The 12,500-nt window shown below is 35.4% G+C and overlaps 1 protein-coding gene across 1 annotated transcript in view; it reads left to right on the forward strand.

The window, feature by feature from the left end:
- Window positions 1–12,500, forward strand: part of LOC136829256 (uncharacterized) — a 96,143-nt gene that overhangs the window by 58,818 nt on the left and 24,825 nt on the right. Inside the window, 1 exon segment of the mRNA XM_067087600.1 lies at window positions 4,248–4,474. Within this exon segment, the coding sequence (XP_066943701.1) occupies window positions 4,248–4,474 (227 nt within the window).

The raw sequence follows: 12,500 nt of genomic DNA on the forward strand, positions 1-12,500 counted from the left end.
AAATCAAATTGCTTTTTGACTGCTAAAAAAGGATAGTTTGAATTAATATTCACTTGAGGTTCCCTGGTAAGAATAAGAGAATGACACAAGTTCTCTATTACTAGTGTTAAAAAAATTAACTTAAAAAACACTGTATTCGAGAAGAAACATGATTCGCGTCCAAAACCGCCGCCTCCTCGAGAGTTTATCCACGTGTTGTCTTGGGCCCCCGTTGTCCCAGTAAATCCATCTGACACGTGGAGAATATCTAGAATAAATTGGCAGAAATTCATGCGGATTGCAGAAAGTAATAAAATTATCCCTGAAGAGAACGAGACCTGAGTTGAGAGTTAGGGCTGTTGAGGGTTTTCGAGGAGAGAGAGAGAGAGAGAGAGAGAGAGAGAGAGAGAGAGAGAGAGAGAGAGAGAGAGAGAGGGATGGTGGGGGAAGGCAAAAACAGTAGTTGAGAAAGGTGAGACGAAGAAAAAGAGAAAGCGAGAGAAGAAACTCGGGTTGAAGTTAGATTTGAGAGAGAGAGAGGTGGATTTGGGGAGAGAGAGAGAGAGAGAGAGGTGGTTGAAGCCAAAAGGAATGCATTATTGACGAAAGGAGAAAGAGAGATGGGAATGAAGAGGGAGAGAGACGAAGGTTAAGGAGTAGAAGGAACAAAAGCTGAAAGCACCCACCAAGAAGAATGTGTGCGAGTGTGCGTGTATGGTTAAAAGAGAGAGAGAGAGAGAGATGGATATTTTCGCCGAGGCCTTGAGCGAAATTGGTCTCTTCGTATAATTGCAGTCTCGGATATCTTATTTGTAGCCTTTTCGTTAGCAGGAATTCTTTCCCTACCCACTGATCTGGATATCTAAATCTTATTTCCTGTGACTTTAAAATATCCATTTTTCTTTTTGTTCTCAAATCTCATTTCAAGGGAGAAATGGAAACAAAACCAGACTTGGCATGGCATTAGTTAGTGACAAAAACTTTGGGAATTTATGCATGGAAGTTTTTTGTTTCAGATCTGGGGAAAAAGGTTTACATAACTTGAAACTGAGCAATATCCGGTTTGTCCGTATTCATCCGAAACCATTCGCTCTGTTATAAAAAAGGGGGCGAACTTTAACGAATGTTTATTTTTCCATTCGGCTGCTGTGTTTTCTGTGTATTTTCATTCCCTTTCCATTGGAATCATTTTCAGTACAAAGTCATGTTTCCTTTTCGTTAAAAAACTTTCGAATATTTTACACCTAAACACTCTGACTTTAATAACAGCTACGACGACGTGTCAGTTGCATCGTGTTTTGCAATAAATACAAAAACATGATTACCTACTTATTTGGTTTTAGCTTGATTTGTGTGTATATGTGCAAGAAAATAATGGTAATATATCATTCACTATGCACCACTGGAATGTTATGGAGATTATAAAAAGGTGTAATGTTTTACGTGTAGGCGATTCTCATGAAAAAAAAAATAAGTCAGGATTTAACTCCATTGATTGATAGGGGATTTAACTCCATTGATTGATAGGGCCATATTGGCTGGCGATTACTAGACCTCATCTTACATCCGTACTTTCAAAATTTATATTGCAAAGATCTTAATGTTTGATCTGTCCTGCACTAACTAAAACGTTTATTGAATCATTTCCCCTATCCTTAACTTCCCTCCCTTTGGGTACGACCTAAGAATTCTAACATGCTGATGCGGGAAATTTTCTTTATTTTCCATTTTAACTTCGGTTACAACACGTACACGTCACAGGATCTTCAAAATTCGGGGTCCTTTATCGTGATATTTCTTTCTCTTCGTTTCCATTTTCGTAAATTAGAAAATACAAACGTCCATAGAATATCGAAATCATCTTATTCGTTCATTGTTTAACCTCCTGGTGTACAACGGGTTCCCCTTCATAGGGACTGAAATGTTTCGAAGAATAATTGAATCCTTTCCCTCGCCTAATCCCTCACCTCTCCTCCTTCAAAACTCAAGAATTCAAAGTTCGGAGATCAGGAAAATCTTCTTGTTTGTTTCTTTCACTTAGTCTCCTAGTCTGTTATTGGCTTCGCCTTAAATGATCTGAAATGTTTCGAGGGATTACTGAAGCATTTCTCCTCGGGGTTCCTCTCTTTCCCCCATCAATTCCCCACACCCCTCCACTCCCTCTGACCCCTTAATCTATCGAGAATTTGCGAAAATCTCCCGACCACTTTTTCCTCGACGGTATGACGCCGATATCCAATATCTATCGACCTTCCTATTGGTGAACAAATTCAAAATATTTCCTTCTTTCTCCTCACACATCCGACGGATTTCTCTCTTGAGTTGAAAATGCTGTCTTTATTTTGAGAAAAAATATCTACCTGCCTATCTATTGAAGTATATGTATGTATGTATGTCTATATATATATACATATATACATATATATATATATATATATATATATATATATATATATATATATATATATATATATATATATATATATATATATATATATATAAATATATATATATATATTATATTATATACTAGCTGACCAACCTGTCGCTGCCTGGGAAAACTCTGAATGACAGTATAGGGTATGGGGAGGGAAGAGGGAAGGAGAGAGGAGGGAAGGAGGAATGGAAAGGGGGAGGGAGGGGAAAAAGAAGGGGTGGGGAGGATGAGGGGAAGATAGAGGAGGAGGGGGGGAGCTACATTCCTTGTGCAACAACAGACGGACCCCAGTGTTGCCACATTTCCACATCATTGACTTCCACACTCACCTAAATTTTAAATCCGTTCAGCCATTTGTAATGTCTAACGTATATAAAACAGTATATGCTTTCCTTCACAGTGTAAAGATCATTTCCCATAAACATCCTTATCCAGTTAATTACAATCACTTTTTACATTTATAAAAACAATTTTAAATAGATTTAAGTTACCTTAATTAGATGGAAACGGAAAGCTGTTACTCTATTGTCATCTGCATTCGATGTGTCAATCGAGACTTCGTTTGATTGACTTCTGCTGCTTCATGATTCAGCGTAAACAACCATTCTTTGATGGCTATTTATTCAGTCATTATTATATAAACATATATATAAATATGCAAATGCCGGCGAATATGGGTCAATGAATCATATAAGAAAATATATTTGACCACAATAAACCCCTAAAAAGAGTTTGGAAATTTATAACGATATACACTATCGTGACACTACGAAGCAGTCACTATAACGAATTTCGAAGGTAAAAGCGAAGAAGAAACGATCGAATTAATGAGAAAATTCGCATTTGAACTAATAAAGAAAAAGGATATACTGTTATCATACATCTTGCATGTGGTGCTGAGCTAGCAGCTACTACGCATGAGCGAATGAGGAAGACAACTAAAAAAAAATCTTTGGACCTGCTGGTTTGGGTTCATTACTTCATAGCTATGAAATATGTTCTGTAACGAAGCCAAAAATATTTAATTTAGCAATACAATCAAGCAGTGAGGTATATGTTTAGCACTTATATTAATAACTGTCATAAATTATGATCAAAATCGACGTAAATTCTGATCAAAAATTGATGTTACAGGGGATTTATTGTTGTAGGTTAATCATTCTTCCGGCAGCGCCAAAAAATGGTGAAGCGTCAGTTGAGGTGGTTTATTCATGTGAAAATTTAGGTGGTGAGAGGCTGTTGAAAAAATCTAAAATTAAGAAATGTTAGGAGGGATGATGAAAGGAAAACCTAAAAAGGGTCTGGAGAAATAGTGTGACAGAAATACTGGAAAGGAAGTGTTTGCAAGAACACCACAGTTATATGGTAGTTTTAACAGACTTCTCAAACTTTCATTACCCTTTGCAAGTCACTGGTTAAGTAGCTGCAACTCTGTGCAGCCTTTCTTATGTAAGAAATCGTTGAAATACTCACTTTGAGGACCAAGAGATGCCTTTCACTTCATACAACTTCTCTCTATTTGTATCTCTTGTTATGAGATTTTTTTGTTGGTTAATTTTTCTCTCTGCTATTACACCCCAACAGAACAATTTTTTGTTCCACTTATACATACCTACCTATATATATATATATATATATATATATATATATATATATATATATATATATATATATATATATATATATATATATATATATATATATATATATATATATATATATATATAAAATCCTATAGGCAACCATCCATCCAGTATTCAATCGTCATTCTGGCGGTTTCTTAATCTTTCTTTTTTTTTTTTTCTTTCTAACTCTCTGTCCCCTTCTGCAGGCAGCGCCGACGGCACCAGCCGAACGCTAGCGTCACCGACCAAGAGTTCCTCGGTCTCGGCGTCCGAGAGCGAGACCACGGAGGACGAGAGCGAGACCGACACGGACAACGACTACTTCGGTCTTCCCGAGATAAGACCGCCTCTCCAGACCCGACCCAAGTTCAAAAAGTACAGCATCGATGACTTCTCCTTCGTCAAGGTGCTCGGCAAAGGAAGCTACGGAAAGGTAATTTCAGCCTGGAGTAGTAGTAGTAGTAGTAGTAGTAGTAGTAGTAGTAGTAGTAGTAGTAAAGTGTCCTAATGTTACCTGTTGGTGTAGTATTAGTTTTAATTGTATTAATCATGGTGGTGGTAAAATCAGTATTTTTAATGTTATTACTATTAGTAGTAGTGGTAATATTAGTCTGGGAATTACACAAAGTGTTAAGTAGCAGTAGTAGTAAGTGTCCTAATATTACCTATAGGTGTAGTATTAGTTTTACTTGTACTAATCTTAATGGCGGTAAAATCAGTATTTTTAATGTTATTACTATTAGTAGGAGTGGTAGCATTAGTTAGACTGGGAATTAGCGCATAGAAGTAAGTTTAAAGGAAGATTTAGCCTTCTTATAGCCCCAGCAGTAACAGCAGTAGTAGTAATAGTAACAGTAGTAATTGCATATATGAAAAAGGTTTCATTCATGAAAACTAATAACAAAAAAAGGGATACACTATTCTTGCAAACGTTGAGAGACACACCGATGTCACCAGTAGCCAAAATTCTCACGCTGCGCATGAGAATCACAGCTACAACAATAGTATAAATCTAGAGCAAAAAATCATAACCACAATAACAACATACTCGTACATTCACCGTGTGCCAGGAACCCCTAAAATAACCCTGTATGGGGAGGGAAAAGGAAGAGAGTTATGAGAACTTATTACTGTAAGTCGTCACCTCGCAGGCTATTGGATTTTCCTTCTGGTTTGGTGGTCAATGAAGGGAAAGAAATAATATACCCCCCTTGGGCCGATTGGAGGTAATTCTCTCCCGCTTTCCAGGCGTATTTTCCAGACGTCCAGACCCTCATGGAGGCTTCGTACCCTGGGGGGGAAAAAACAGGGAAGACCACGTTGGGAAGAAAATAATGTGGAGGGCAAGAATGACTAAGGGGGATTTTTTATTTTTCTTTTTTTTTTAGCATCCAGAAAAATGGGAAAGAAGAAAGTTCTTGAATGCCTAAAGGAAGTTTGTGCTTTCTTCAAGATGTCCTTTCATCGAAACTTGATATCCTTCCTAGGAGACATTGGGACTATAATGGAAAATAACAATAAGGAAAGTGATTTCGACTGAAGTGAATTTTTACCCGTGTATTCCAGACGTTCCCGGGGCTCCGTGCCCTTTAAGGATGGGATGGATGAGGAAAAGAAAAAAAAAACGTCCTAGGAAAATAAGGAAAAAAGGAAATTTTCCCGTTTTCAAGCTTTCGAGGAAAAAAAACAGTAAAGTGGTGGTTCCGAGGAGGCAGAAGTTTTTTTCCACTTTTCCAGACACCCAGAAAAATGAGGAAAGTCTTTGGTCGACTGAGTCATTTTCCAGATTTTCCAGACGTTGAGAGGGGAAATAGATGCGACAGTCATTCTTCAAATAGTCAGATGGGTATTTTTTTTTTTTTATCCTTTTAGACAATCTTTCGTAGGGCTTCATATCTTGAAACTGATGGTCATTAGAGAATTTTATATATATATATATATATATATATATATATATATATATATATATATATATATATATATATATATATATATATATATATATATATATATATATTTAGGACCTCATTGAAACTGGATGGTATCTAGCAGTTATTTTTTTATAACTCCGCTAGATACAATCCAGTTTCAATGAGGTCCTAAGTAATTGTATTAATGCACAGAACAATTGTGTAAGTGATAAAGTTAATACATATACATATATACATACATATACTGTATATACATGTAACATTTACAAATTTCTTTTGAAATTATAGGACAAAGTTTATACATTTATGAACAAGCTTAAGCATACAATTTCAAAAGAAATTTGTAAAATGTTTAAATTTTAAGGAAGGCACTAGAAATAAATGAAAAAAGGATGATCATATTTGTATACATAGTACGAGGTCACTAGCACAAATGAGTTTTTCACCCCTCCCCCTTGGCACCTATCCGGGGTGAATTCAAGGTTCCAAGCAGTTGTGTATGTTCGTCCATACTGTCTTTGTAGTATATGGATGTATATATATATATATATATATATATATATATATATATATATATATATATATATATATATATATTATATATATATATATATATATATATATATATATATATATCACATATATAATTGTTCTGTAGCATTAGTTGAACTACTAAAGACGACCTCATTCAAACTGGATGGTACTAATGGATAAACAAAAAAAAAAATGGAAAAGCTTTAATTAAGGACAAACTGTAGCCACAAATACCTGGTAAGGTGCTTCATCTCAGTGTAGGAAAGAACCATTTGTTTCGACCGCCAGAATTTATTATTACGGGGCTAAAACGACGCTGAGGGGGGGAAACAACCATCGGCCATGATTTGTGATCCCGTTCGGAAGTTGTAAATATATATTTTTATGACGTCATATTTAGGAAACGACACTATAAGTGATACATTTCATTTTGAAATGGATCTAAACTAGCTCAGTTTGTTAATTAACCCTCCATAAAGAAAGCGTTGTGTTCATTAACTGGACACTATAAATTATAAAAAAAAAAATTTTTATAGTGTAAGTAATAAAGTGCCTGATTATTATGACGTCATAAAAACGACACTAAAGGTGATACATTTCATTTTGAAATGGATTAAAAACCATTTGTTTGTTAATAACCCTTATAAAGGAAAAAACGTTATGTTCGTTAACTGGAAGTATAAATTAATAAAAATTTGTGATTTTTATAATGGAAGTTGTAAAGTGCCTGATTATTATGACGTCATATTTAGGAAACGACACTCAAAAGTGATACATTTCATTTTGAAATGGATTAAAAAAAACTGCTGTTTGTTAATTAACCCTTGCATAAAGGAAAGCGTTATGTTCGTTAACTGGAAGTATAAATTAATAAAAAATCTATTTTTTATAGTGTAAGTTGTAAAGTGCCTGATTTTTATGACGTCATATTTAGGAAACGACACTCAAAAGTGATACATTTCATTTTGAAATGGATTAAAAAAAACTGCTGTTTGTTGTTAATAACCCTTGCATAAAGGAAAGCGTTATGTTTGTTAACTGGAAGTGTAAATTAATAAAAAAAAAATCTATTTTTTTTATAACGTATTTTCATAAAAATAAAATAAAGAGTAGTTTGTGAGAAATAATTCTGTGACAAAAAATTCATTTTTATACCACTCTGAAACTTTACCTATTATTGTCACTAGAAAGGATGGCATTATATTTACAAAGTAGCAGTATTTGGTGGTGAACAGAAAAAAATTTATGATTTTACATTATTTAAAACCCCATCTTACTCATTAGTAATCTTCTTAAAAGGAAGATACATTTACTAAATTATAGTATGGAGTAATAACTAACCTTTACTTTTGTTGATATTATATAATACTAATTATACTTCGTTATTATTGTCTGTACAATGGATGGCATCATATTTATGAAATGACAAAATCGGCCACGATTTGTTATCTCGTTGGGAGGCAGCAGTGAAAACGTGATGTTTATGCCACAGAGTTACGATGGACAAAATAAAGAAGCATAAAATTCTTATCTTTAATGTTTTTGATAATTATGTAGCTTACAGTAGAAAAATGATTTACAGTGCAAGTGAAAGTTTATCATTGCAATACATGAAACTTTGAACGTTGTCATTACTTTCTTAATATATTAGGAGTCCGAAAACATTGGTTGCATAATATATGCAAATGATTATACATTGGTTCTGCCACCATGAAAATCCTTGGGAGAAAGTATTGGTTTTATGTAACGGGGATATCAGCTGTATGATAAAATCCCATAAAAATACTTGTGGGAAAAATATTGGCTTTATGTAAAACACATGAATATAAATATAGGCTAGTTATTTTACTCTTACTGACAATCTTTAAAAGGAAATAACCATGAAACAAGGAAGAGGCCTATTCAAAAACGACAGTGGGACATAACTGAAAAATATTCAGTAATCGACAAAACATCAGTAGTGGCAAATAGTAAATTGAAGCCTTTCTTTTATCTAGTTGCTGGGCATTGTTCCCTATTTGTGAAGTACTTGTTTTTACTCTATCTATACAGTTGATAAAAGAACACCATTAGAGCATGTTCAGCTGAAAAAAATATTGTCGGGAAACCCCCGCTTTCGTGTTTCCACGTTTTGTGTTATTAGTGAGCCGGAAATAATGGCTAAAAACGAATCGCATTGAGCACACGCAAACGAGGTTGTTTGACGGTCAGACTTGCTGGGCTCAGAAAAAGAGAACGAGAACAATAAACGACGACCAGTAACAAGAAATGCAAAATAGGAAAAGGTGAATAGAAAGTGGAAAACAAATGAAAACTTCGAATCAGAGACGCAACTGAGAGATATAATGAACGAACTAACGAGAACAATGGCCGCCTACGTAACAGAGAGTAATTGCCAGAGATCACAACAATAGATTCTCTTTTATTATTGTTATCGGGAACTGTTCGTTATCACTCGTCATTATCTTTTTTTTTTTTTTTTTGACCTAGAAAGGTCGTTGTCTACTCTCTTTTTGGAAAGAGGGTGAAGACTGTGCTATATCTGCTAACGAAGGGTAAAATTACTATAGATTATTTCTAAAAATGTATATAAGTTCTATCATTAATCCTCATTTTTCAAAAGCCTCTTTTTTCATTTACTCTGGAGAATAATTTTACTCTTTTCCTAAACAACTATCTTGAGAACAACAAGATTTTTAGAATACTTAAATTGAATTGTTTATATAGAAAACTGTTTTAAAAACTCGTCGCATTCTCATTTCATGCCATAAATTAAAAAGCTCATTTGAATGCGTCTTTAATTAAAATTTTAAACTTGAGTTTCAGAATCAAATTACATTTTGTGACTGATTTCTTTTCACCTTCCAAAGCATAACTTTCACATATTCTTAAAACAAGAAACAAAAATGTTCCAGTCCCTTTTTCTTTTCCAAAACTGCACTCGCCCTTATTTCTTTTGCCTGGGAGTTCAATCTGTACGTTTTACATACCATCATTTTTATCCTCTCGGAGCCATGCGGTTTTCTTTTTTCGGATTCACAATTTACGTTCCAATTTTTTTTTTTTTTTTTTTTGGTTCTCCGACTCTTTCCAATCTGTTTTAATCTCTGTGTCTCCTCCGGAATCGTCGTTTTATTCTAAAGATTTGATTCATCTCACGCTCGGTGCATTGGTCTCATTCAGTATTCTTCCACTCTGGTTTTAGCCATCCGGGGAATATATATATGTATGTGTGTGTATATATATATATATATATATGTATGTGTGTGTATGTGTATATATATAGTGTATATATATATATGTATATGTATTATATATACACATATATATAGATATATAATATATATATATCGAGATAAAGACTGCAACCCGGAGTACCCCTCTCTGCAACAAGAAGTTACCAACCCCACTAAACTCCCCAGCTATGCCTAAATCCTATTTCTACTATGTTTCCATGTGCCTAAATCCTAACTGCTATCACCATTCATACCCCACTCTTCTGCGTGAATTCATAATGCTGTATAAAAAAGCGTTTCACCGCTGCCACCAATAATATCCGTAACCAAAAATAACGGACTTACCCAAAAGTGTTGGTAGACGTGAGCGAGTGGCAGTCTCTCTCTCTCTCTCTCTCTCTCTCTCTCTCTCTCTCTCTCTCTCTCTCTCTCTCTCTCTCTCTCTCTCTCACGAATACTAAACCCTACACCTCATGTGTATAGGTCAAATCTGGTTTACAAAAATAGTGTTTTCTGCAAATCTACCATAAGACAGGTTAAAAATGGTAAATAAACATGATACTAAAATAGAAAAGTTAAAGGTAAATGAACATCTTCCCAAACATGTTATCAGCCAGAAGAACTATAAGTGGGTTTCTTTCCATCTCAACCCCCAATCACTATTCAGCCCCCATTCTAATTACATGTCTTCTGTCACCAGTTCACTTAAGTGGCCATGTATACTTTTAGGTGTGTCTACACCTGTCTACCCACATGCATGTGCATGTGCACGACTTTGCATAGCAGTGCATGTGTGTGTGTGTATATATATACATATACAGTATATGTGTGTGTCTGTGTGACTATGCATATACAATATATCCACACACAAACACAAATCCCTCACATATCTATATGTACACACATGCCTTTTTTTTCCCCTTTGGATGATATATATTTTAAAATATTCCAGTTTCTTAGCAATGTCCCGTGGATATAGTCGCTAGCCCCATGATTTCTCACTCCCCAGCAGACGCTGGTATTTAGATGCAGCTGGGCGAACTAGTGGACCTAACGAACGTGAGCGAAGTGTTATATCACTCAGCCACGGACCTAAAATATACTGGGGGCTTGTACCAGAGTGCGTCGTGTACCAACGCTCTGTTTAAAAATACTTGCTTTTATCGTGTATTATCACTGTCGTTATTCATATGGTACACGTATTCAGGCCTTTATCTTCCTCTGCAAACACAAAAAAAAAAAAAATCCACGATTTCATGTGAATTTGTCCTTATAAAAGCTCACACATTTCTTGACAATGTTGAAACTTTGCAATTTGTCAACTAAGAATTAACAAGAGATTGCATATCCTCTTGTCTGTGTAATTATCTTTGGCGAAAACCACGAAAACTTATCATTCTAATGACAGCAAAGTAATGAGGAGTTGAATGAAGCAAGAGAACCCGTTATAACTCACACACAAAGACCCAATTACGTTGCTGGGTTTTACCCACCCTGCCAGACTTTCAGGTTCTGACGTAAGTTTTCTATTGTCGTCAGCAGATTCTCATATGCCTTTACCCACCTGTGATCATTGTTGTTGTTGACCCGTCTCACCCCACTCAGGCATTAAAGCCGAAATAAACTGATACGGTTCGAAGTGAAATGGAAACTATCTGGAGAGTTTATGGGACAGTGTCGTCTCTACACAGGATACATGGAGCCGTTGAGTCACGGAGTTACATGGCTGTCTGGACAATGTATGATCAGTAGAAAGATGAATGAATAATTAAATTAATAAAAAAAAGTGTAGAGACTCCGGTCTCAGTAAAATGTTTGCTAATACTGCTGTGTCTGGTCGCTGTTTGGATGGATACCGTTCACAGTTGGGACGTAATCTCTCACGACCAGCACCGAAAGGTGCAACATATCATATGAGTCTGGTGCTAGCGACAGCCGGTGACAGTGAAGCCTGAAAAACTGACAGGACGAGACTGAAATGAAATGAAGCGATACTGAATTTTTTTTTTTTTTTTTCGAGAATGAAAGCGAATTAGGTCCCAAAATTCGGCGCATGCAAAAACAGATAAAAGAGCAGAATAAATACCGGTGGAATGCATGAATTTCACATAGGCCTAATGCCATGTTTTCCCCTAAAATTTGGTTTTGGCTATGCGGTGTGTTTATATGGCATTGCAACGCTCGGAATTTTTACGTTTGGTTTTGCAGGCCAATGGAAATCAGCGCTTTTGTTCAACTGTGTTTTGACTTAATTTACCTTTCACCGTTTCTCAAGTATTTTCTTTTGGGCCTCTTATAATCGACATATTTACTAATAGGTTATTCCTATGGAGCTTTTTTTTTTTTAACTTAAACATGTAGTTCCTATCTTAATTTAAAATTCAGCTTTATCGAGTTTATATAATTCGTTTTCATGTAGCTTTCAATTTTTTTGGCGTTATTTTTTCACATAGCTACATGGCGCTGAAGCTGGTACCTACATTCGGCAACATCGCTTTAATTTATCTTAATTTTCATTTAATCACTCAACAGCGGTATCGACACTTGATACACAATCTTTTACCAGCCCCCATTTCATCTAGTTACATGAACATGCTACCAAAAATACCGGCATTCACGCAAGAGCTTCTAGTTAGTGTTTGGTGCCATCCAGACGCAAGGTGATTCGCCTTGCAAAAACGTTCGTTTGGCTTCTATTTCTGTTTATCTGCATTGATGTTGGAGTCTTTAATCTGGCTTGTAAGTTTATTCACCTGCA

This window comes from Macrobrachium rosenbergii, chromosome 44 (genome assembly GCF_040412425.1).
Source record: "Macrobrachium rosenbergii isolate ZJJX-2024 chromosome 44, ASM4041242v1, whole genome shotgun sequence".
Lineage (NCBI taxonomy): Eukaryota > Metazoa > Arthropoda > Malacostraca > Decapoda > Palaemonidae > Macrobrachium > Macrobrachium rosenbergii.